This window comes from Mycteria americana, chromosome 2, assembly GCF_035582795.1.
Source record: "Mycteria americana isolate JAX WOST 10 ecotype Jacksonville Zoo and Gardens chromosome 2, USCA_MyAme_1.0, whole genome shotgun sequence".
NCBI classification, from domain to species: Eukaryota; Metazoa; Chordata; class Aves; order Ciconiiformes; family Ciconiidae; genus Mycteria; species Mycteria americana.
The window spans coordinates 167,985,766-168,010,686 of NC_134366.1; the positions used below are offsets into that span (position 1 = coordinate 167,985,766).

At 37.3% G+C, this 24,921-nt stretch overlaps 1 protein-coding gene across 5 annotated transcripts in view; it reads left to right on the forward strand.

Moving 5' to 3' along the window:
* KHDRBS3 (KH RNA binding domain containing, signal transduction associated 3) overlaps positions 1 to 24,921 on the forward strand; it is a 95,873-nt gene that overhangs the window by 37,698 nt on the left and 33,254 nt on the right. For 2 of the 5 annotated variants that reach the window (XR_012774597.1, XM_075495321.1), the window contains exons 3-6: positions 478 to 594; positions 5,699 to 5,845; positions 11,784 to 11,923; positions 23,884 to 23,994. Coding sequence is in view for 4 of the 5 variants with exons in the window: in XM_075495321.1 (XP_075351436.1) it covers positions 478 to 594; positions 5,699 to 5,845; positions 11,784 to 11,923; positions 23,884 to 23,994 (515 nt within the window). In the remaining variant the exon portion in view is untranslated. The remainder of the gene's footprint in view (positions 1 to 477; positions 595 to 5,698; positions 5,846 to 11,783; positions 11,924 to 23,883; positions 23,995 to 24,921) is intronic. The other 3 variants (XM_075495322.1, XM_075495323.1, XM_075495324.1) reach the window with 3 other exon arrangements.

The following is a 24,921-nucleotide window of genomic DNA, read 5'->3' on the forward strand; positions in this document are numbered from 1 at the left end:
AATTCCCTGTTTGTTTCTGTGTTTTAGTGTAGGGTATATTGTCTGGGTTGCGGTATTACTTCATAAATCTTCAAAGGAGGATAAGGCAATTAAGATTTCTTTCTCTTCAGAGCTTTGGTTGGCTAGTATTGTCTCTGAGACTGCTGCCAGCTTTGTTTTTATGGTTTTATGTACCTGGTAACAGTTGTTGAAAATCAAACTGCAGTTTGAGTACATCTGTTCTCAGTGTTGAATGTGATAAACACAAAGTTCTCTTTATACTATTAGAGTTCTTTGAGTTCAGATACTTCTGTGTTGGCACCTGGTAGAGCCACTGACACGCTGTTAACTGTCCTAATGACTTAATGACTGTGTAGTTTATGATCTAATACTTATTTGCACCTAGAACAAAAAGTTGTTTCAGCAAAATATTCCATTTTCCTTGTTCATTTATGCTTAAAAATCCAATGAGCTTAATGTTTTTTTGTTTTCTTGTAGTTCAACTTTGTGGGAAAACTTTTGGGTCCACGTGGCAATTCTCTAAAGCGCTTACAGGAAGAAACACTGACAAAAATGTCTATTTTGGGAAAAGGTTCTATGAGGGACAAGACAAAGGTAAGACCTGAGTATGCTAATGGACTGTTTGATACCTGGATTTTGCAACTTTTCCCTGAAGATTTTGGGGAGGTGAACAAACCCTGTGACAAAAATTAGGGAGCAAATAAAAAGTGTAGGATATCCTCGCATTGGTTAGATTCAGATGGAGTCTCTTTTCTCCAAGGAGTCTGTTCTCACTATGAATATTTGAGGCTACCATGAGTTGTACTTAGCCCCTCCCAAACTACAGTCCTTGGGGATGTAAGTGGGGCATTACCAGTGGCATGTTCTAGGTTGATCGTGTACAGCTTGTAATGGGTAATGCCCAAGTGAACATGGCAGTGTTCTCCCTTTTGAAGGAACCTGATTTCTAGATAGGTCCAAACATTTTCACATGAAAACACTTAACATTTAAATTTAATATCACTAATAACATTTCTAGACAAAGAAAAATAGCTGATGAAAGGAGATAAAATACAACTGAAAAAATTTCACGGCTCTGAGGATGACTTATGCAGCTTAAGCAATTGACAAATTGCAATTGTTTCTATGGAAAGTATTTGGTTATAGGATGTATCCATACAAGATGTAATGGATGTATCCATTACAAGAGCCAAAGTAGACAGTAGAAGAGAAACCTTTAGCTTGGTAGGTGTTTGTACTAATCAGTTTCACCCTTTACTGAAATAAATCTCTGGACAAATTTATAGCAGATAAGGGTACATCAGTAAGGAGATGTCACCTGTCTGGTAAGCTGCACTTTTTAATTGGAGCATTCCTAATGATACAAATTAAAATACTGAACATATTTCTTGCCTGTAGCATACCATGTTTTATAGGCCTCCAGTGAAATCTTTCTGTGGTTATGTAGTCTGAAACTTAAAAATACTGTGTGCTGTAAAGACTGATAATGACATACATATGGAAGAGTGACTTAGAGGGCTGGCTACTGAATTTCCTAAACTATATATTTTTTCAGCACATTTCTCTATCAGCAAAATGTTATGTGATTTATAAAGTATTTATCAAGACCTTTATCTGAGCCCATAAATGACCTTATTTTTTGTACAACTCCAAAGCTAACTCTTTTAATTCCATCTTGAAAATATTTATTAAATATAGCTTACATAAATATAACTTGTTTATAAAAACTTAATAAAGCCTTGAAAGTATGAAATGGATTTTTTCAGAGCTGTTATATAATAGATAATACAGATAATGCAATTTCAAGTGCTACATAATTAGTTATTAAATACTAAAAACTTGAAATATGACAATTCAACTAGAAAAAAACCCCAATGAATATAAACTAAACTGGCTACTAAGCCAGGATGACAAAATAAGGCTTCAAACACTGTTTTAAATGACACTTGCTGAACTTTCTCAGTTCTTGTGGAATGTGTCAAACTGACACTATGCTGCTGGATTACATGTTTCTATATCAAAATATGATGCATCATGGAGTAGGAAGGCCCCTGAGTTTTTCTAATGGCTCTGCAGTATAAAAAAGCTTGTTTTATTAAAAGTAGAAGCTCAAGCTGAAAAGTTCAGATTTGAACTTCAATCTCAGAATCCTGGAGAAGAGTCTTAAAGGTTTACACTTGAATAATTTGAACTTCTCTTGTTTCCTTTGGTAATGATGTCATTATCACTTATGTTAGTACACCTGCTACATTACCAGTTTTAAATGTATGATTGTTACCTCTTTCCTGAAGAAAAGTGGCAGTAAGCTCTGTAGGCTTCTCTGGCTAAGCCAAATTTTTAGATACTTTTTTTTTTAGCTTTATGAGAATTTCAAAGACTTGTGGAAGAAAGCTGACCAATATGAAAGGTTGACAAGACATAGCAAAGAATACCTTTCCCTAGAAAACTTGCAGAAGGTAACTGTATAAAACAGGAAACACAGGATTCTGTCTCACTTTAAATTCATTTAAATAATAAGAGACCTGGGTTTAAAAAGAGCATGTTCAGGAAAGTGTTTTCACTGTATCTTTGTTCCTTACTGATTAAAAACTTGAGTTCTAGAATCAGTCTAGTGTTTCTGTTTCCATTTCTTTTGTCAACATCTGGAGAACCATTTCATGCATCTACTTGTCATGTGTAGTATCTAAATTCAGTAATTCTCCTCTTCCATTTGCATGTTCTTTCAAGCTGTGCTGTCACTTCATCACTGGCTTTTCATGAGTCATTGCTGAGTGCAGAGATACCTTCTGCTAGACTATTCAGGCTTTCATGTGTCTATGGGAGAGTGAAAAAGTAAAAGGACCCATTTTGGAATTTCTTTATTGCATGACAAGATGGCTTTTGTATTGCAAATCTGCAGAAATAATAGTTAAATAAAGCCTTCCACCCCAATTGGTTATTCTTTTATTATCAATAGCTTGAGACTGGTACAGGCCTTTCAACTTCAGTATTCTGAATGGTCTTTAAAATCTGACAGAAGACAAATTTCCTTTAAGGTAATGTTAAAAAGAGATATTGGGTAGTACCCCAAAAAAACCCTTATAACCTAAATCAAAGGTGGTGTAGTAGAGATGAAAATGGACAGTACTATGAGCATTTATTTTGATAAATACTGCTGCTCAACTACTGATTTAAAGCAGTAGTGTTCTAGGGCTGGTATCTGGTTCTTGATAGCTTGACAAATAGGATGAAAAGAAACACGGTCCATAGGTACAACAGAATACAGGGCAAAGTATATTAACTGTCTTTAGGAGGTGTATTGCCAGGTGCCTTGTGCTGCTATGCATCATAAGCTGTGCTAGTACTCTGCTTTGTTCTGGACCATGAAGGGATGAAATATAAGAGCACAAGGTACAAAGCAAATAGTGAGCTTTGTCATAAGGCTCCCAGAGTGCAGTACTGCAGGGATGTGTCTGTACTGAAAACATAAGTTACATCAGGTTGTCCAAGCCATGAACCATTTGGTGTGATAGATTTTGTGTGAGAAGAGGGAGACTTAAAGCAGGTTTTTAAAAAAACTAAAGGAAGTGATCACCTTGCTGTCTTTTAGGTCCCTTTTTCCATATCTGCTTTACTTTCATCCTTTCAGCATTTCTCAAATCTCCATTGCAGTCAAGGAGAAATAAAGTTCTCTGTTTTGGCCGGCCACGCAGCATCCACATGGACTGGGCAAGCCTATCCGATGTATGTACTGTCAAGTAATGGAAGGCAGAGGGTTTTGTGGGAGCTAAAAATACTGTCAGTGAAAGATATTGGAATGGGAGCAAGCTGTGGCTTTTGTGTTTGTCATCATGGAGAATAAAACCTGAAATTCTTAATGTGTGCCCAAGATTGGGAGATGTACGCCACAGCGGATGAGCTCTTTAGCATTTGTGTGCCATTAAGAGCTGTGGAGAGTAGTGTGTTGCCAAGTCATGATACAGAATGGGGAAAAAAAAAAATCAGTGAACTTTGCAAGTGAAACAAGAAAGGATAAAGTAAAAGCTTGCTTATGGGAATGATTTTAGAACAATCTGCATTGAAATATCTTGGATGTTTTGTTAAAATTGCTGATTGGGATCCTTTTTCACCAGACACTGCACATGAAATTGTGATGTTTCTTTTGCTTGTTGCTATTACCAGGCAAGCTGACTGATAACCACAGAAATGAATTTTCTTAATTCTCAATTCTCTGCACATCTAACTGCAAAGTGATTTTTTTTCCCTTCAAAAAAGGGGACAGGGGATGCTTGATAGCACGTATATACTAAAAAACAAAGTATATGGGGAACTCCACTGATGAAAACATCTAGCTTCCAGTGCTAGATGATGGTTCGTGTGTCTTGAATAACTGTGCTTAAGTACTTAAGTGAGTTCCTATTAAAACTAAATATTTGAGCTGTAATGTTTATATTGGTTTACTTATAACAGATCTTAGAAATTTGTATCAACAAGATAATGGTTTTGCTGACAAAGTCTAATCCTGCTGTCTCTGGCCTCTTAATATTCTTGCTGTGGATGCTCTAACAGTTAACTAGATTCTGTTGGTTTTTTTAAACATTCCCCTAGTTGAATGAAGTCTGACAAGAATGTTATTTATGAGAAGCAGTAATGGATTGTCATTTATAAACCTCAACCCATAATTAAGGGAGGTGTGAGTGGGGAGGTTTCAACTATCATTGAAACTATATAATTTTAGTCATCTAAGGGATGAAGTACTTACCTGGTGCTTGCTAAATACAATAGAGTTTTTAGGGCTTTGGGTTTTTTAGATAACGTTATACCAAATTCTTAGCAGTTCTGCTATCTGGTAATAATGAAACTATTTTCAATGGTGGCTTAATCTCTTGGAATGGACCAGTCACGAACACACATGGGGGGGGGGGAGCAGAGAGCCTATCTGAGACTAGCAAATGTCCTTTAGGTCTGTGAACATTTTGCATGTGATTGCAAGTATTCAAGAGAACTGAGCTCTGTTCCACTACGTTGAAATCATAGTTTTTCAGTCATGTTGAAGTGGGTTGTGTGAAGTAGAATAAAAAATAAACTCAGTTCTTAAATAGTTGGTGAACTCTTTTTTTTTTTCCTCTAACGTCCTCCTCCCTTGTCTCATGCTGAACTGTTAGTTTCATGTCCAAGTAGCACAGTTCTGTGAAGGATGTACTCATGGGGTAGAAATCTCAGTGAGAACAGAAAAGAAGTATCTGAGCTGTGCAATGATACTAAGAACAGATTGAAATAATATTGGTAAAAGAAAACTTGTTCTTGTGGAATATTAGATCAAACCTGTTTCTAAAGACTTTACTTTTGAGAAAAAAGGCTTCAAGTTCACTTATGTTTCTCAGTGTCTTCTATGTGAAACTGGTGCACCTGGGAAAACTTCTGGGAACATTCTCCCTTGTGCTACAGTTTCTGTATGTGAGCAGAAGCTCATGGGTCTTATTTTGTGTGTTACTAGTCACTTAGTGTTGATAGACAAACTGTTATTATGATATTTTAGCAACATGCTTTGTTTGAAGTGTGTCAGAAAAGTGTGTAATTTTCTACTTTTTTAGTTGTTGACATTTGAACATGAGTAAACAGTATGCACAAATGCCTCTGAAACAACTTTAACACTTGCATTATAATATGTTTAAAATAAGAAGGTGGAAAAAACCCCAACTTCTTTCTTATCTCCTAGGAGGAAGAGTTGAGAAAAAGTGGAGAGGCAAAGTACTTCCACCTAAATGATGACCTGCATGTTTTAATTGAAGTATTTGCTCCACCTGCAGAAGCATATGCCAGAATGGGACATGCATTGGAAGAAATCAAGAAGTTCCTCATCCCTGTTAGTATTTTAATTTTTTTGTAAGAATTCTGGTAGTCTTGAGTGAGAAATTTCCTCAAGCTAACTTACTGTATGGTATTGGTCAGGTCATGTTGCTTAATTTCCTTCACCTGTGAAAAGCGATATTTACAAATACTTTTCATTCTGATAACAGGCAGTTATTGGGTGAATGCATAACTGTCCACATACACTCTCACCTCATGATATGACCTATAGTAAAAAAGCAACTTATTCTTGCTTAACTGGCCATGTGCAAAGTATTTAAGTTTACAAATAACTGTAAAAATCTGTAAAATATGGAAAAATAACTTTAAGGTAGGGCTTTTCCATGTTCTTGGTACACCTGAAGCATCAACATAAGGTTCTGTTTTACTAAGAATAAATTTGAAGTTTTAGTATTGTTCCCACCCATAATCCTGGTTTAGTGTTCAGTGATGAGAATCAATACAATTTTATCTTGTAGTGCTTTTTCTCGCAAAGCTAGTGATACATGGGTTATACTTGTCTTCTGGTGTATTCTTCAACTTGTGATGTATGGATATATAAGATGAGATGTGACTTCCAGTATTATAAGTTTGTCCTCCAGGTTTGGGATGTGTATAGACGCTGATGTTGCAGGGTTTCCAATGTCTTTTTACAGAAGATTCCTTTATTTGCTTCTCATGTAAAGATCACCCTCGATTGTTTTGCAATATTAAACTGCTTGGAACAGTCCAAGCTCTCTAAGAAGCTGGGGCATTTGAGGTGGTCTTACTGTGTGCAGTTCCTAACTGTATTAGCTCTTCAGTGAACGTTCTTCTATTTTTATGGGTTGTCAAATGACTGAATATAGAAAGCAAAGCATCCTCAAGGTGCATCGATTTCTGTTTATTTTTACTGCTGAAAACGTTATCCAAGTGTTATTCTTGATTGGTGTCAGATCTTGGAAATGTGTGAGACCTAGCTAAGGAAACTTCACTAAGGTATCGGAGTGACAGCAGCACATAAATGTTTGAGTATAGTCAGCGTAGCTGGATTCAGGACCAGTTGGGGATGCCTGTTGTATGGCCACTACAGCCTGTTGGGAGTAGAACTGCCAGCTGTACCTCAGGGTGAAGCAGCTGGTGCTGATGACCTGACAATACTACTGTATGCATTTTGGGGATTTTAGTTTGTGCTAACTCTACTCTAGATCCATGAAACTAAGTCCCCAAGTGACTTGAGTTGATTGTGTGGTCCTTGAGTGTTTCTTCTGGCTTGTTTTTGTCTGAATGAAAGCTAGTTCATATGCCCCAATACTACTCCTTGACATGAATCAAAGTGTGGTAAGAAACGATCATCAGGAGGCATCCTGATGTGAAATAACACACTAATGGGGATGCAGCTTAAGACAGTTAAACCCCCCCCAAAATGCCCTGAGTGTTATGTTCTATTATAAAGAAGCAAGCACCACATCATAATTCTGTCTGCAGGTTCCAAATGGCTTTTGTCTTGATGTATATGAAGAGGTAAACAAACATACTACTGTTCAAACATCCTAACTGATTAGGTAGGGGATACTCAAAATATTCGTAGGAATGCTGGGCTGTCATAATGTTGAAGGTTACTGTATTTACATGATTCATGATTTGATTGTGTGAAGAGATAAGGGTGACTGAAATTCTTGGCTATTCTAGTGAGCAAACAGCTGTTTTCTTTTTAGATGAAAATATGCTCAAATTGAGTGCTTTTTGTGTGCACTGGAAGTAAGGATATATGATTCCCCTGCCCCTTCATCAGATCTTATTTTTCTTCACTGAGCTTGATTCACATAATGTCATAATAAATGAAGTAAGCTTATCAAAACCTAGTCATTACTCTACTGCTGTTAAGCCAGTAGGATTACAGACTGATAATGAGCAATTCCATTCATTGGTTGTACACTTTTCCGTATCAGATTTTGATCATTGTATCTTTATTGTACTGAGCTGAACTGATGCTACATAATCTTTTCTGAACTATGGGATCAAGCCAACACTGTCTTAATTTCCCTTTGGCTTTTCAAATGTAATCTTATCAGAATGGTTCTAAATGCCTTAATTTCTTCTGCCCCCCTGTTGCCCTTGCAGCAGCAACTCCAGGAAGCAATAAGGAGCAGCTTTGTCCTCTCCAAAACTACCATTTGGTTAACTGCTGCCAAATGCAACTTGATTTTTATTTTCTATAAGGTCTGTTGTGGCTTTCTTACCAAATTAGCAGTTTTATTTCAAGTAAGTAGTCCTGCTATCAGTATGTATGATTATGATCTTAATCTGTGCTCTCCTTACAATGTAAGCTAATTATACATTCCAACAATTTTAGATGCTCATCCTAATTTATGAATATAGGGTCATTGTTCAGTTTTCAGATCAGGCCTGAATATACAATTACAACTGGTGCTAGAGTAGGATACAGAATATCCTTGTAGTAGCTGACTATAGCCAGAATGCCTTAGCCTCTCTTCTCAGATCTCTTTAGATCCACGAACAAGCTCTTTTGCATTGAAGTTTAGCCTCAAGCAGCTGCAGTGGTGTACTTTCCTTTAAACTATTGGTATAATTCAAACCAAGACATAAAACCTTCTGACTTGAGTTGTTTTTTTGGCTGTGCTTATGTTGCCTTGACTGTCACCTGTCTTCTGCAGGTAGAATTGTGGCTTCTGACTTCAAGTATATTCTCTTGTACTCCTTTAAATTAGCCAGTCCCTCTGTTCTGGCCAGACCCTCTGGTCAGCAGTCTGTTCAACTGTTAGATTGGTGGGTTTTGTGCTTGATATTTATCCCAGAATTACTCCTGTCAGTTAGGACAAAAAGCCAGGCACTTCCACCCTCACCTCCCCCCAGTTCCTGTATTATACCATGATTACTGCAGTTTTGGCCAATAGGACTTTTCTTAGTCTATCTTGCTTAATTTTTGTGTAGTGGCAGTTATTCTTCTCTTGATAGCTACAGCATTAATTATGCTTTGCTGTTGGTTATCCAAGTTACTTGTTTTCCTTGTCTTTAAAGCAAAGTATAGAAATATCTTTGAGAGAACAATCTGTAGCAGTCATTTTACAATGTGAGCAGAATTTACAAGTTTTCCCTGTAGTCTGCCTTGCCTCCTGCAGGGTCGGTTTGTAAGGTGTGGTGATGAAATAGCATTTAATGGCACTTGGAAGAGCTGGTGGGGTTTGGAAACTCACACACTTTTCTTTAAGCAAGCCGGCAAATAACTGTAAGGTGTGTGTATAAAGGTGGCTGGAAACCTGGTAACTATTGCTTGCTGCCAGGATAGAGATCTGCTTGGGTGTTTTGCAAAACTGCATAGGGTTTTGCAGGGATCTGCCCTAACAATAAATAAAAAATGTTTTTATGAATAGTTTGAATGATAAATTGGAATAAGGTCTTAAGTTACAGATAATCCCAAGGAGAGCTGCTGCCAGTGTGTTGACCAGGGCTGGGTGAAAATCACAGATCACATCTAAAAGAATGTTGCTTATTTGGGTCATGTAAGTAATTACGTGTAGGAAGAAAATGTCTTGCATGTATCTTGATGATGTAGTCATTCCTACAGAAGAAAACACCATCCACCTTCAGAGAAGACTGTAGTCAAAGTCAGGATGGGCAATATTCATAAAAAGAGTATATCTGTTCACTTGAAATTAATCTGCATTTGACTGAAATTCGAGTGTTGCCTCTGCCTAAACTGTACAAGGGAGGAGTGCAGTCTAAAGGGTTTCCATGTCTATCTTGTGTTCTAGGTGAGAAAGAGATTGTTGTCTCCTCAATTTGACTTGAAGTGTGCTGTTTTCCAGCAGTGGGTATTTGTAAATTGACCATCTGTTACTGTTAATTGAAGAATCCATTTCAGAGTCTAATGGATTAACACCGCTGCTTATCATGGCTTCCCTGTACTGCCCCTTCACTCTGTATCCTCCTGCTGCCTCTGGCATATGTGATAAGGACTATATTTTCTGTTCTGTGCCTTTGTGCAGTGGAGTCCTTGTCTGTGAGTAAGGCTGCTGGTATGTCTAGTAGTATGCTGCAGGAAAATGAGAAATCATTAGGAAGAAAAAGGACCCAACATGTACAGTGGCAACCTAAGCATGTCTCTAAGAAATTAAATGATACTAATATCAAATGATGATCAAAGGTATCTTTCTAGGAGCCCAATTCTGAGGAGGATGTCTTGTGGAGAAGTTATAAATGGCATCTCTGATATATGCTATGTCAGAACTTTGAGACCTAAGTATGGTGTTTGTGGAACAGTTTTAACAATTCATTAGCATTTTGTTTCAAGACTGAAGTTCTTTGTTCCATACATACTTTGCATAGAATTTTGCATTTGTAGCCAGTTCTGGTCCAGCAACAAAGCACAAACATTGAAGTACGTTTCTGTACACTAGTTGGCCAGAATAGTATGCAATTGCCTGTTTCTATTCTATTCCCTATGATGGTTTGGCTGTGTGTTGGGTCCAAGCTGTTTTATAACGAAATCTGTTCCTCAAAAGCTTCAATTACACAGTATGAAACAATTGATTCAGTCTTCCAGACTTTTTGTATCTTGTTTGCTGGTTGATTGCTGCTGCTAAGTAGAGGATGATCTCAGATGGGCAGTTGTGAGTTAAATTTCAGAGCCTATTCAAGACAGTTTGGACAAAATGCCTTTATAGTGCCACTTTTCTTAAACACTATCTTCAGAAATGGCATGTAAAAGAAAATTTCCTTATTTCTGTTCGTGGAAGCCTAGGGGAAGCAGAATGTTTCAAGGATAATGGAGGTCTTCAAATTCATAGGAATTTTAACCTCTTTTCATTGCAGAGTTATGTTTCAGAGTTGTCTGATGCAAGGCTACCTGACAGTCTTTTGGTACCTGCCTAGTGCATAAATGTAAAACTCAGATTTCCCATAAGAGATGCAGGTCCTTTGTTTTGTAATTGAATTGTAGAATGGGCAGCATTTAAACAAACCTTCCTTCTTTGAAATGGGAGGATTTGTAGAAGATAAGAGCTTTTATATCAGAAATATCACTTCATTCTCATTAGAGGACCTATTAATATTTTGATACTTGGTTTGTATGTATGTTGTGTAAAATATTTATTTTTCTGATTCACCTTTACAGATGCACTCTTTGGCTCCCTTTAAATAGAGGAAAAATGATAGCAAAATATGTATAGCTCAAGAGTTCACTGCTATATCTATTTTATTCCTGTGTGATGTGCTAGTTTTGCAGGTTGGCTCAAGGTCCCTGAAAACTCTTGTGTATTTTAGAAGTACCATATTAATTCCATGTAAATAACTTCAGCTTTCTTTTTGATAGAGAGAGAGGATTTGTGCACAATAAGAAACAAGCCATGTGTCTTCAGTTTGTTTACTGTTGCATATTCTAGAATTGTAATTTTTGGAGGTCTTTTTATTAGATAATAGTGCATGTGTGTATTGAATGAATTTTCCCTTTTATTCTTTCTTTAACTCCTGATTTTAAAAGTGTTGTCTATAATCTATTCCTTCTTCATGAGGAGCTGTTCTCAACAGTGTGTTTATTCTTTACTGCTTTGCAACACCAGGCAATAGGATTTTTCCTGATTTTAATACACTATCATTCTACAGCTGGAACTATAAACCAGATCTCAACTCAGAATATGGGACCTTGATTTTGTGTTGTTGTTATTTCTTTCCATCTACAGTATTTTAACAGTGGCATTTTAAGTGGTAATGCTATATGGAGGTAATATGCAATAGGAAAGAAAGCCATTCCTGAGGAAAAATTGTAATTAATATGTAGAACTCTTTTAGAAATTTTTGACTGAATAATATGCCTGTAGTATTATTCTGCATATTAAACTTTTTCAGTGGGATGTTCAACTTCTTAAGAGGAAACTTTCAGGATCAGTGTTTGCTGATGCTAGCTTGGTGGTTGAACAGTTTGGTTTTTTTCTCACTCTGCCCCCCTGTTTTAGGACTACAACGATGAAATCAGACAGGCACAGCTTCAAGAATTAACATATTTAAATGGTGGTTCAGAAAATGCAGAAGTTCCAGTAGTTCGTGGAAAACCATCTATTCGAGCAAGAGGAGTACCAGTTCCTGCTTTGGCCAGGTAAGTATCTCAGCTGCAGTGGAATTTCATTTGAATGTACATATGTTAAGCTTCTCCCTTCAAATGCACCCCCCCAGAGTACAACAGTAAAATTCATGAAGGACTCCCAAATATGAGTAAAAGATAAGGGAAACAATCCTGATTCATTGAAGATAGTCTAATTAGTTTAGAATGAATTAACAATGGTGCTGAAATTTGTCTTATGAAACTTGAATGATACATATATTAAGAAACAATGTGCATCATACAAGATGTTCAATCTTACTGTGCGAGCACCTGCTTGACTTCTAACTTTCACTTGCTCCTTAGGTGCATGTAGGGTCTGTGTCTTGGCCCTGTGGAGCTCATGGCTTTGAAAAACTGGTAAATCTATCTTGCCTTGACTGACATGAATTTCAGAGCGATTTCTCTAACTTATGGAATATGCATATTCCTTTTTCACAGTATTACTAAGTTTTTGTAGTCATGATAAAATGTTATAGAAGTGCTTTGGAGGTAGAATTTGGATTTAGTCTCATCTGAGTGGCACTTATTTCATAAAGTGGCTTTTGTTTGATTCAGGAATAGGCAAGTCTACTGCTTTTGCTTTATTTTTCTTTGACACAGGAAATGTTTTATTTTTACTCTAGCAGCCGCTATCTTCCTTGCAGTACTGAGATGACAGCTTCAACTCCTTTGAGTCCTGAAGTGTGAAAACTAAAGTGCATAACTGTTTGTTACAGTAGAGAGATTGTGGCTGCAGCACCTAAGTGTAACTGTTTTCTACGGTGAACTATTTTCCTTCAGTTGTGGCTATGTGCTTATTAATGCAAGCTTGAAACTTACATTTCGGCTTTTAAAAATAATTTTAAAATAATATTCTGAAGTGTTTTAACTCAGATTAAGCATGTTAGAAGAAAAAGCACGGAGGACTGATTCCATTTATACAGATCTGTTTACAGTTACATGTATCCTGTAATAATGATTGCAAATGCAATGCAGAATTAATCTTGATTTAGAGAATTTACACTTACTGTTGATTGTGTCCTGTAATATAATTATTTTCTCTAAACCAACAATTTTTTTCTTATATTGTGTAATATATCTATTCTGCTGCTTTTCTTGATTTTAATGTTGTTCAGAGTAGTGGTAATTATATACCAAGGTTCACTCCTTTAGCACTGCAATCAGCCATACAAAAGTGCTTGCAAATTAGAGATCTCGTCTGATTTTGGAGATTGTTTTTTTGCTAATTCTTTCCCGTAGATGCCTGTAACAGCTATCCTACAGATGCTCAGTAGAGACGCTCACAGTTCTATTTCATGTTTTCTTAATTTTTCATACGTCCTTAAGCTAGAGTTTGTGATACAAAAGTTAGTTATTGTTTGGTATGATCTTACTACTGAAGTTTGATTCCTAACTTCCACTACTGGTATCTAGCGCATGCACACGTAATTAACTTTTCATAGTCCTGAATTTCTAACATCACATGTTCCATCCTCTGAATTCCAGTAGATTACTCTTTCAGACCTGCATTTTGTACAAGACATACATGCTGTTTGGTAGCTCACAAAATCCTTTGTAGTTCATCCTATTGGCCTACAACTATTGAAGTGTCTTCAGGGTAAACTTAAATGCTGTTAGCCTTTGATTTGGAGATGCCAGCTAAAAATTGTATTTGTAGTCTCCTTTTTTGTATATGTTCTAAAGAAAACTGAAAGGTTGTTGGATTGTTTGACTTGTCCTTACTTTAAGGCTTGTCTTAAACTCCAAGACTTCTTCCCCTCAAATTGAAGCACTCTGTTAGCATAAAAGATTCCTTGACTGAAATTTAATGCCATTGCTACTGAGATACTACAGCCATTGAGTTAAAGATCTCAAACTCAGTTGCAATGCTCTGATTCTTTCTTAGCACAAATTGATTTCAGTGAGTAACACTTTTGATGGAAGGCTTTGTTAAAGGCTTTGTCTTAGTGTTAAATAAAAGAGTTTTAATAGCAGGCATCCCTGAGGTCCAGGAGAGGTTGAAGCAAAGCTTGAAGACTTGTAAAATGAAGTCTAAAACCTCGATCCTAAGCTCTCTTTATAGTCTGGAGAATATTTTTAAGATATCAGCCTTGATACATGAAACATCCTGTGAGGATGCAGTAACTGACTGTTTAAGTTCACGATTTTTTTTAAGCCTTTATTATTCCTGAATACTTTCACTTAAAAAACCCAAAGTACTAATTTATGCCTTTTTTCCTCCTTATCAGACATGTTGAAACTGGAGATAATGCACCTTATCAAGTGCCTTCTTTTAAGAAGACATGTGTATATTTAGCTCCATACCAAAATTTTACTTTGTAGAAAACAATACATTTGTTGTGCTTGCACACAAAATTTAGCTTGTGCGCATGTATTCCTGTATATGGTAAGTAATTCCCTAATGGTTGTGGATTGGTAATTTTTTTTATTCTGCTATTTCTGGGTTGTTCCGGATTTTCTTGACTGAATTTTTTGACTCTAGAGCCAAGTAAGATTTTGGGGGTGAGTGGATGGAATCTGCTGTAGAAGGGTTGTGTGTGTCTTGCTTTACGTTTAGGAATATGCTTTTTGTATCATCATTGATCTTGAGCGTATAGCTGCTTCCTTCTGCCCTCTTGCCCCCACTTTTAGTGTTTTCCTTCATCCTAATACTGTTAAAGATGACCTTCAGATGTAATTACAACACTTCTATTTTCTCTGATGTTTATGCAGAGCATTTAACCTTTTTAAGGTAATACTTGCCTCTTCTGTGCAACAAGAGAAGGGATGTGAGAATCTTTCCCTGGTGAAAGTCTGGTTTTCATTCCTTTGTTTTTATTGTAAACTGACATTGTTCTTAAATGTTTTTTTGGAGGCAACTATATAAAATGAAGGATCATACCAGTTACTTTTTAATTTATTGTGCTAGCAAGCTTAGAGAATCCATGATGTTTAATGTGATGCTGTTACAGTGAGTAGCTAGAAGATGTACCTCTTTTGGAATCAGCGTTTCTTTAATGCCTTTGAATTCCCATCCTGAACCAGTGCAATATAAATGATAATACTACTGAAATGTGAATTGAGACTTCTGATTAACTAAGGACTGCATATGAACATTTGTTAACATACATGTTAATGCACACCTCTAAGGACATTTTGCAAATAAAGTAGCATTTCCTCTCTAAAGCTTCACATTCCTATTTTAAGAATAAATAAAAAAGATTTAAGGATCACTCAATTCTGACTCAAACTAAGATATAGTGGAAAAGTGAAATTCTAGAGGATGATAATAGTAAGAAAGAATATGGATAAATCTTCCTTGCTACCTTGGGGTGGGGGGGAACCAATGTCACCTATAGCTAGAAATCATGGTTAGACTCATAGAATGGTTTGGGTTGGAAGGGATCTTTAATGATCATCTGGACATAATCCCCTAGATCAGGTTGCTCAAAGTCCCATCCAGCCTGACCTTGAACGCTTCCAATGAAAGGGCATCCACAGCTTCTCTGGGCAACCTGTTCCAGTGTCTCACCACCCTCACTGTAAAAAAAAAAAAACATTTCTCCTTATGTACAATCTAAATCTACCCTCTTTCAGTTTAAAACCATTGCCCCTTGTCCTGTGGCTACAGGCCCTAGTAAAAAGTCTCTCCATCTTTCTTACATGTGGTCCCCCTTAAGTACTGAAAGACCACAATAAAGGACAGCTGGTTGGGTTCACTGCCTAGATTGAAAGGAATTGTATTTGAAAGCAGATGTTTTGCTTTCACTAAGATGAGGGGAGGAAAAAGTAATTTTGTATAAAGCCAACATGTAGGAATAGTCTAATTAAAGAAATAGAAAAATTCTGGTTTATACTTGCATGAGATAGCAGGTTTATTTCAGTGTATGCATGGCTGGGATCCTAATGGTTGAATGACTGTCACTCTATCTGGGGACAAATAAAACAGTTACAGAAGTTGTAGATTAGCATTTGCTGTCTTATATATCAGAAGTAATGAGGTGCTGCAGATCACTGCTGTAAGGTGTTAACAACTTCCAATTGTTCTTTGTTAGTCACCAGATCAAACTTAAGTCATATGTCTGGAATCAACTGGTTTCTTTTTTGAAGAATAACTTTTTGTTGAGAATATGTAGGTAGTGTACTGCAAAAGATTCTGTAGTTAGCTCAGGATCCAGGAAAAAGGCAGGTATGTGCAGGGTGTTCTGTTTCTTTAGTCTTGTGATAAATCTCCCATTGAAACATGAACATACATATTACTGTTTTCAAATAAAAATATGAGATAAAACTTGCATAAGAGTGTTAACTTCAGTGGTGACTGTCATTAAGAAAAAAGATGAAAAGGCAGGAACTGAAAAGGCTCTGTGAGTGGTATCAGGATATCTGTGTTTGAATATTTTGGTGCTGACATTTTAAAATAACAGGACTGTTATTTTTCAGATATCTAATATAAAACCTGAACAAAAATATTTACTGTTTGAGGACCATTGTCTGTGGTTGGCTGTGCTCAAAGGAAGATAACATATCATCATCTGGTAACAAAATGTTAGATCCATTTATTGAACAGTTTAAATCCCTGCAGATGTATGGAACTATGAATGCTAAAATAAAGAATTCCAAGTGTTTCCTCACTGAATAATACAGTGTTAGGGAACTTGTCCTAAATTTCACAAGTATTTTTATTTTAAAGCTATTCCAATGTTTACTTCCCCTTCTGGAGGGGAGATATTGAAAAGGAGCTTCATATCACATAAACTGATTTAGTTTTTGTTCTTTCACTGAAACAAAGTGAAGGAAAGCTGTGAACTGATTCTAGTTGTGATTTCATAATTAGAGTAATTTTACTAACTCAGTCATCCAGTGAAAGGAGAAACTTAAAATAAAAAACAGTATAATACTAGAGAGAAGAAAGTGATAAATGAAAAGAAAGAAAGTAGACCTGTTGCTTAGGGAAACTGGAAGGGAGTATCAGCTAGACACTGTCTGCTATGATCAAGGGCAGTAGTTTAGTTTGCTGGAAACAAATCCTAGAAACACTATGGGACTACTATAAAGTAGATATGTCAAATTATTGCTAATAAAGGCCAAAGAGGAAGTGTTTAAGTAGTTTTCTATGGATGTATTTAAGTTGTATGAATTGGTAAAATACTATTTTAATGGCAATTGAGGATTAGATTAGTACCTGTGAACAAATGTTCTGAGTCCAACATAGTATAATGTGGTTCTGAGTGGTACTAGATTTTCTTTGGAGTGTTTTTCCACACATCAAACTCTTTATTCGAAAAGTGAGTGATTAATCAATTAGAAAATGCAGTGCTTAAGTAATATTTTAACTCTACACTGTAAGGTACACTTTTCAGGTTTTTTTATACATCAATATTATCTTCTGTAATTACTGTACTGCTTTTACAAATCTAACTAGCACATTCTAACACTTTTGTGAAAGGCCTGTTCTCCCATTCTCTAATGTATTTAACCTTATAGAAATTAAGTGCTTCACTCTTTATTCTTAATTTTTTCCTCTCGTACTACATTGCAAGTATAAATAATGAAACTGTTACGGGGGAAGATTGTTTCCAACAAAAATAGTTTTCATTACATTATCTTCAAAGGATGCTGTGACATGAGTTAAATTAGATTATTTCCCCCCACTATTCTGGTACACTGTTCAGTGTGTAGTGAAAACAAAAGCTATTAAATGAGTTACTGGGATTTGCTTTATTTAATCTCTAGTCCATGGTACCCAGATTGAAAAAGACCTTTTTTCATTGCAGAGCCTAGAAGTTAATTACATACCTATGGGAGTAAAATTATTAATTTAACCACCTAAATTACCTGTGCATTTAATGGGGAGGGGTTAACTTCATTCACTGCATTCATCACTGCCAGATTAATAAATTCAGGAAAATCAAAACCAAACTGATAATCAAGATGAAATGGAGAAGCATTTCAAATTTTCTCACATAGTTGTAGTAATCTGTTTTAGGGCAGTAAAATGTTTCTTTGAGAGTAGGACTCAATGGTCTCAAGTACATAGATGATGACTTTGTTTTTAAAGTATGTCTGGAGGTGATAATAGCACCTGGCTAGAAGATCGGATTTACTGAGTATGTTTAAGTACTGTCTATTTAATTTCCACAGTCTGTTTAGTATAAAATACAGTTAATAGGTACTTAAGGAGCAGGGTTTCCCTCATCCAAGGAAATCTGAGATTCTGGATAGCATACTGATGTAAGATTCAGAAGAGCAGAGGTTTTCTTACAAAAGTAGCAAAAAGAAAACCAAATACTAGTGCCTCCTGTGATGCTTCAGTACTCATATTTACAGTATCATAAATCTTAGGGATCACAGGCAAGGACATTTTTTATTTCAGATGGCCTGAAAATAAGGCACATTAACTTTGTTTCAAAGTAGTTACACAATCAAAGTATACAAAAACTTTGAAGACAGGTATGTGGGGGGTTCAGTGCCCATTTATGTACACCGTTAGCCTGGATATATTGGCAGTCTCAATACTGTAAAAGATCTTCTTAGGGGCACTGGGGTAAAGAGAACATTCAGAAGACTTCTGAAAGGGAATGAGATGACAGCATGGTAGTCAGGAGGGAAAATAAAGGCAAAAAGACCCTTCTTGTATTTCAGAATATAAGCAGGCAGTCAAGGCTGACAAATGAGTTTTGATAACATAACTTCCAAGGTTTGGGGACAATGCTTTGTGGCCTATAGAAGTGGAAACAAAGATCTTTTTCTTCTCTAACAAAGAAATAGTGGAAGGACTAAGAAGGCTCACAGGCAAGGAAATGTATTGGGAGACTGATCAAATTTCAGATTCAGAAGCATTCTGATTGAGGGTAAATATAGCAGTTTTCTTTATCAAAAGGAAAAGTTATTTCCAGTAATTGTGCTGCTTTTTGTGAAATTGTAGTGAATTATGTACTTGAACCAAAGTTGTGGATCAAGACTGTTTCATAGCTATTTGAAAAAATGTGCCCTAATTTCAATTAAATGGGAATTTGGTATCTAATCACTGATGCTCTGGAAAGTTTCAAAATCTACTTTTCTAAACCTTCAATTAGCATGAAAGAATATATGATTTTGGGAGAGGAGCCCTTCATTGTTTTAAAGTTTTGATGTCACCTGAAATCTCCATGCCAAATAATTTTTCATGCAATTTGAAAAGAAAGACTATTTTAGGTATTTTTATAAAGAAAAAAGATAGTCTGTAGGCTGTGTGCAAGGACAAGGAGAGTTGGTGATGGTGGCTGAAATCTAGCCTGCAGAATGATGTCCTTGGTCAAAGAATGGTCCTCGAGTGAAAGACTTGGAGGAAATAGGAGCTGTGAGGAATTTGATTTGATGGTAAGATATCTCTGTGAATGTGATAGAACAGAGCTGAGATATCTTGATTTGGGTGAAATAAGGAGAATGAATGTAAATGTTAGCAGATGCACCAAGGTTTTTGAATTTATAGGTGAGACAATTGTAGAAAAAGAGTAGAGAAAGGACCCTTCTGTGCAGTTTCTTCAGAGAGTTGAGAAGCAGATGGATACCCCTCAAAAGTACTTGATTAGAAGAGGGAAAGCCCAGGAAAGTGAAAGAACAAGATTCCAAAAGGAAAATGTCATTGACTCAGAAATGGTAAATACAACATGGAATATGTGGAGAAACTGTAGGAAATCTAGATGAAAAGTTCTTAGATACACACTGGGAGAGCTTTTTAAGATGCTGTGTATATTTGCACTCCACTGAATGTCCAGGGTATAAAGGGAAGAGAAGACTATTGCACATTCACTAAACTTAATGGTAGTAGTGGGTTATATTCAAGTATGTGTGAGTGAAGCTTTTACTTAAAGTAAAATAAAACCACTTCAACCTTAAACACCTGGAGAAATGTGTAAATTATAAAGGAGTGAAATGGAAAATGAGAGTAGGCAAGATGGATCAGAATTGAGAGCTGAAGCATTAGCTAAAGCATAGATGGAAGATGAGAATTTTAAGATGTGTGGGGACTAAACTGCCCTAGGGCCATCAGTTCTGCCACTAATGGATAGACATGTCTGCTGCATAGACATGAGTAGAGATGACTTACAGGAATCATCAACAATGTGGTGAGGGATGTCGAAGTCAACAAGAAGTGCTTTTATGAATACTTCAGTAGCAATAGAAAGACTGGGGAAAATGTGGACCTACTGCTGAATGGAGCAGGGGCCCTGATAACAGGGCATGGAAAAGGCTAAGGTACCTAATGACTTTTTGGGCTCAGTCTTTACTAGTAAGAGGGGCCTTCTGAAATCCAAGGACCCAAAGATGAGGGGGAAAGCATACCCTTGGTGGAAGAGGATCAGGTTAGAGAATAGCTAAGCAAACTGGACATAGAGAAGTCCATGGGCTCTGATGGGGATGCACCCAGAAGTGCTGAGGGAGCTGACAGATGTCATTGTGAAGCCACTCTCAATCTTTGAACAATCGTGAAGATTAGGAGAGGTGCCTGAGGACTGGAGGAAAGTAAATGTCATTCCTACTTTCAAAAATGGCAAGGAGGACCTGGTGAACTATAGGCTGGTCAGCCTTACCTTGATCCCTGGGGAGGTCATGGAGCAACTAATCCTGGAAACTATTTCCAGGCGCATAAAGGACAAGGTCATCAGGAGTAGTAAACATGGATTCACAAAAGGGAAGTCAAGCTTGATCAACATGATAGCATTCTATGATGAAGTGACTGGCCTGGTAGGGAAGAGGAGAGCAGTGGATATTGTCTGCTGTGACTTCAGGAAGGCTGTCTCCCATAAGATCCTCATAGAGAAACTGTTGATGTATGAGCTGGATTAGGAGAGAGTTGGATTGAAATGTGGCTGAATGGCTAAGCCCAGGGGGTGGTGATCAGTGGTACAAAGTCCAGGTGGAGGCCAGAAACAAGCAGTGTACCCCAGGAGTGTCAATACTGGGTCCAGTCCTGTTTAACTTCATTAATGATCTCGATGATGGGGCAGAGTGTACCCTCAGCGAGTCTGCAGGTGACACTGAACTGGAGAGTAGTGGATAATGTGCCAGAGCATTGTGCTGCCATCCAGAGAGACCTTGACAGGCTGGAGAAATGGCCTGACAGGAACCCCATGAAGCTCAACAAGGGGAAGTGTGAAGTCCTGCATCTGGGGAAGAACAACCCTGTGCACCAATGTATTCTCGAGGCCACCCAGCTGGAAAACAGCTTGGCAGAAAAGGACTTGGGTGGACACCAAGTTGAATATGAGCCAGCAATGTCCACTTGCTGCAAAGAGGGCCAATGGTATCCTGGGCTGCATTAGTGTTGCTTGCAGGCTGAGGGAGGTGATCCTTCCCCTCTACTTGTTGCTGGTGAGACCACACCTGGAGTGCTGTATCAATTTCTGGGCTCCCCAGTACGAGATGGACATGGGCATATATACTGCAGAGTTCAGCGAAGGGCCACAAAGATGATGAAGGGTATGGAGCATCTCTCCTGTGAGGAAAGCCTGAGAGCTGGGACTGTTCAGTCTAGAGAAGAGAAGACTCTTTTCAGTGGTGCCCAGTGATGGGACACTGGCACGTGTTGCCCAAGAGGTTATGGAGTCTCCATCCTTGGAGACATTCAAAAACCACCTGGACATGGTCCTGGGCAACTAGTTCTAGGTGGCCCTGCTGGAGCAGGGGGGTTGGATCAGCTGACCTCCAGCAGTCCCTTCAAACCTTGACCATTCTGTCATTCAGTGATCACATTTCATAAAGCAGTCATAGTGGCTCAAGCCTTAAGGCAATAGGGTTTAATATTCTATCCCTACATGTTGATATCCCCTGATTCTTATATTGGAAATGACTGCTGAATAATTCCTTATGAACCTTAGAATATCTCAAGTTGGAAGGGACCCATAAGGCTCATTGTAGTCCAACTCCCTGCTCCTTGCAGGACTACCTTAAACTAAACTACATGACTAAGAGCGTTATCCAGATGCTCCTTGAACTCTGACAGGCTTGGTGCTGTGACCACTTCCCTGGGGAGCCTGTTCCAATGAGCGACCACCTTCTCGGTGAAGAACCTTTTCCTGATGTCCAACCTGAACTTGCCCTGGCGCAGCTTCACTCCATTTCCTCATGTCCTGTTGCTGGTCACCAGAGAGGGGATCAGCACTTCCCCTTCCCCTGCCCCCCCTTGAGGTTGTAGACTGCGATGAGGTCACCCCTCAGCCTTCTCTATTCCTTTGCTGTTTCTGTTGGATTCTATCATATAAGCCTCAGTTGTCATTTGTAGCATAAAGTGCCTTAATCTAATTAATTGTTCCTTATATGTAAGCTGTTCTATACTGTTGGTCATCTTTGACATGTACTTCCAGTTCTTTTATGTTCTTTCCAAATGAGGAAGCAGGACTGTGAATATACACAGTTGGGTAACAAAGTTTTCTGTGTTCCTTTTTGTTTTTTACCATCCTGACCACTGGGCCAATCTTTTATTTATAGATGTTCTAAGGGTAGGGAAAGCACAGAACCTATTACTTTGTATAATGTTAGGATATGCAAATTTATGTGTGTGTATGAACTCCCAAGTGTCCCCTCTTATAGTTTGCTGCTTTGAATTTTTTTGCTATTTTCCTTTCCTTAACGTTCAGGTTGGGATTCAGCTACAGATTAAAGGGCTAGGCATCTGAACTGTTGTAGTTTATAGAAAGACAGTGCAATTTTATTTTCTCCTTTTGTTCTGTAATTTGTCTCTAAGACAGTTGGTGGCACCATGCAATGCATTTCCCATAAGGAAAGGCTCTACCATGAGAACCTTGTCCAGACTTTCTTGAATGTGTAGCAAAAAAATTAATGTATATATACATATCTTACTGTTCTTCATGGGTGATTTGGCCTCACTCTGGCAGGTTTCCTGATTCCAGAATGTTTGAAGGACTTTTAAAATTTTTTTTAGGCTTTCTACAGGTTCTTTAAATTCTCTGACCTGCTTTTCTGAGTATTTTACATTTGTTTTATCAGCATTTTTCCTTTGAGGCTAGAGATGAGTTCAGCTTTTCAAGTGATACCTCTTTTAATACCTCTCCTTACCCTGCTGTTCTAGCCTTACTGAGCTCCTTTTGCCCTTTCTCAAGCTTTTTCTTTTTTGACAATTGTATATTTACTCTGACTTCCCATGGGATTTCTCTAAATGTCTTCCCATATTGTGTCTATACATTTTACTCTTTTAAATCTTTTTAAACATAATTTATATAGCTGCCCTTTCTCAAATTAAGCAGTACCAGAACTGGTCTATTGTTTTTGCAAAGGTATGCGAAGGTTCCTATTCAAGTGGTTCCTCAATATTTTGACTCAGTTTCTGTTCATTGTTCATGTCAGTCAAACTTCTTTGGTTCCCTGATAAGTTCTTAATGAAATAACAATTTACAGTTTCTAAAAATTTGGTATGACTCAAATCTGCATGGTGGTAATTGAACTCTCCTGTTACTGGGTTTCCTATCTCTGCAACTTTCTAGTCTCCTCCAACCTGGTGCAGTAACCATCTGAGTGGTGTAATACAGAACTATACATCTCAGATTGTTTATTTCTCCTACAGTAACTCTTAAAGCATGTAAATGGTCTCCTAATATAGGAGGAATATGAATTCCCACCCATCACCACTCCAATCCTGTTAATTGTTTTTACAATGCAGAAAAGACCTTCTCATCATGTGGATCTGGTGTTCTAATTACTCTTCAAGAATAAATCTATGCTGGCTCTAAAAACTGTACTTTTTTTCCCCTCCCTCAAATGTTTTTCCATGTTTTTCAGCATGTCCCACCTTCCTGCTGCTTTCACTTGCACCCTGTGTGAAGGATGCCATGAAGATTATGGCTAGTGATTCTTGAGTCTTTTTACTGACTTTTTTTTACTTGGTATTGACTATTGTCTATGCCAATAGGTTCATTTCCCTTTCTTTGGCTTCACTTGGAAAGTGTCACATTTGCTATTTCTTTATATTACTTCAGCAGGCTGTGTCTGGGAACTTCACTGCTCACCCCTGCCCCCACTACAATGAAGTCAAATAAGCAGCTGGTACCCTGTCCTGAGGAGGCATTCTACAGATTAGCCAAAACCAAGTAATAAGCACAGTTTTAAATCACTTACTCTCTAGGCTTGTTTAAAATACTTTGTGACTGTGTTTTGATCAGTAATTAGAATTAGTAAAATCTATCCAGATTATATCAAGTATTTACATTTTTGCATTCTTCATTTAGTGATGCAGTTTTTCAAATACTAAGTATTTGTGGTAAAATTATTATAGTTTTTCTGATAAGTTTACCAATGAGAAATTATATGACTTATTTGAAATGGGATAGGAAATCTTAAGGCCGAATCTGGATCTTAATTTATAATATTGTTTAAATTGGAAATTTCTACTGAAATCAGGACAGAGTATTTTCACTTAATTGCTACTCTTGAGATTACTTAGATGGCTTGATAGGCAGAAAGGTAGTGTAGAGCTTGTGCTTGTTTGTTTTCTTCTATGTATCTGTTACAGTATACAATAAGGGTGTGACTTCCTCAGAACAAGTTTATATGCCTACAGAGCAGTCATTTAAACTCAATTATAGTCCATGGGGTGAAAAGATCTCCTTTAAAAAGGAGATGTCTATCAGCAATGTTTTAGACATCCTGTTTAAAAGAGGATAAATGATGCAAATTTCTCACAGGTTGTACCTCTAAGTCTCTCCCTTTACTATAGGGAGGCGGGGGGGAATGCCACCTCTAAATGGATCAAATATTTTTGAAAATTGTTCTGGTTTAGGTCTCAGATTTTTCATCAATATGTTAAGTGTCCAAAGTAATGGAATGCAAGTTAATGCTTATCATTCTTTCAGAACTTTAAAACCAAATATACTGTTATTTCTTGTTCTTAAATACATATAGAACATCAGGTTATATCCTATAGTCACCCTGCACATTTATTACGTGTCTGAATGTTTCCTGCAACAGCTGGAAATCTCTTCTTTAGAACCAGAAGAAAATGTAATTTTTCTGACCCA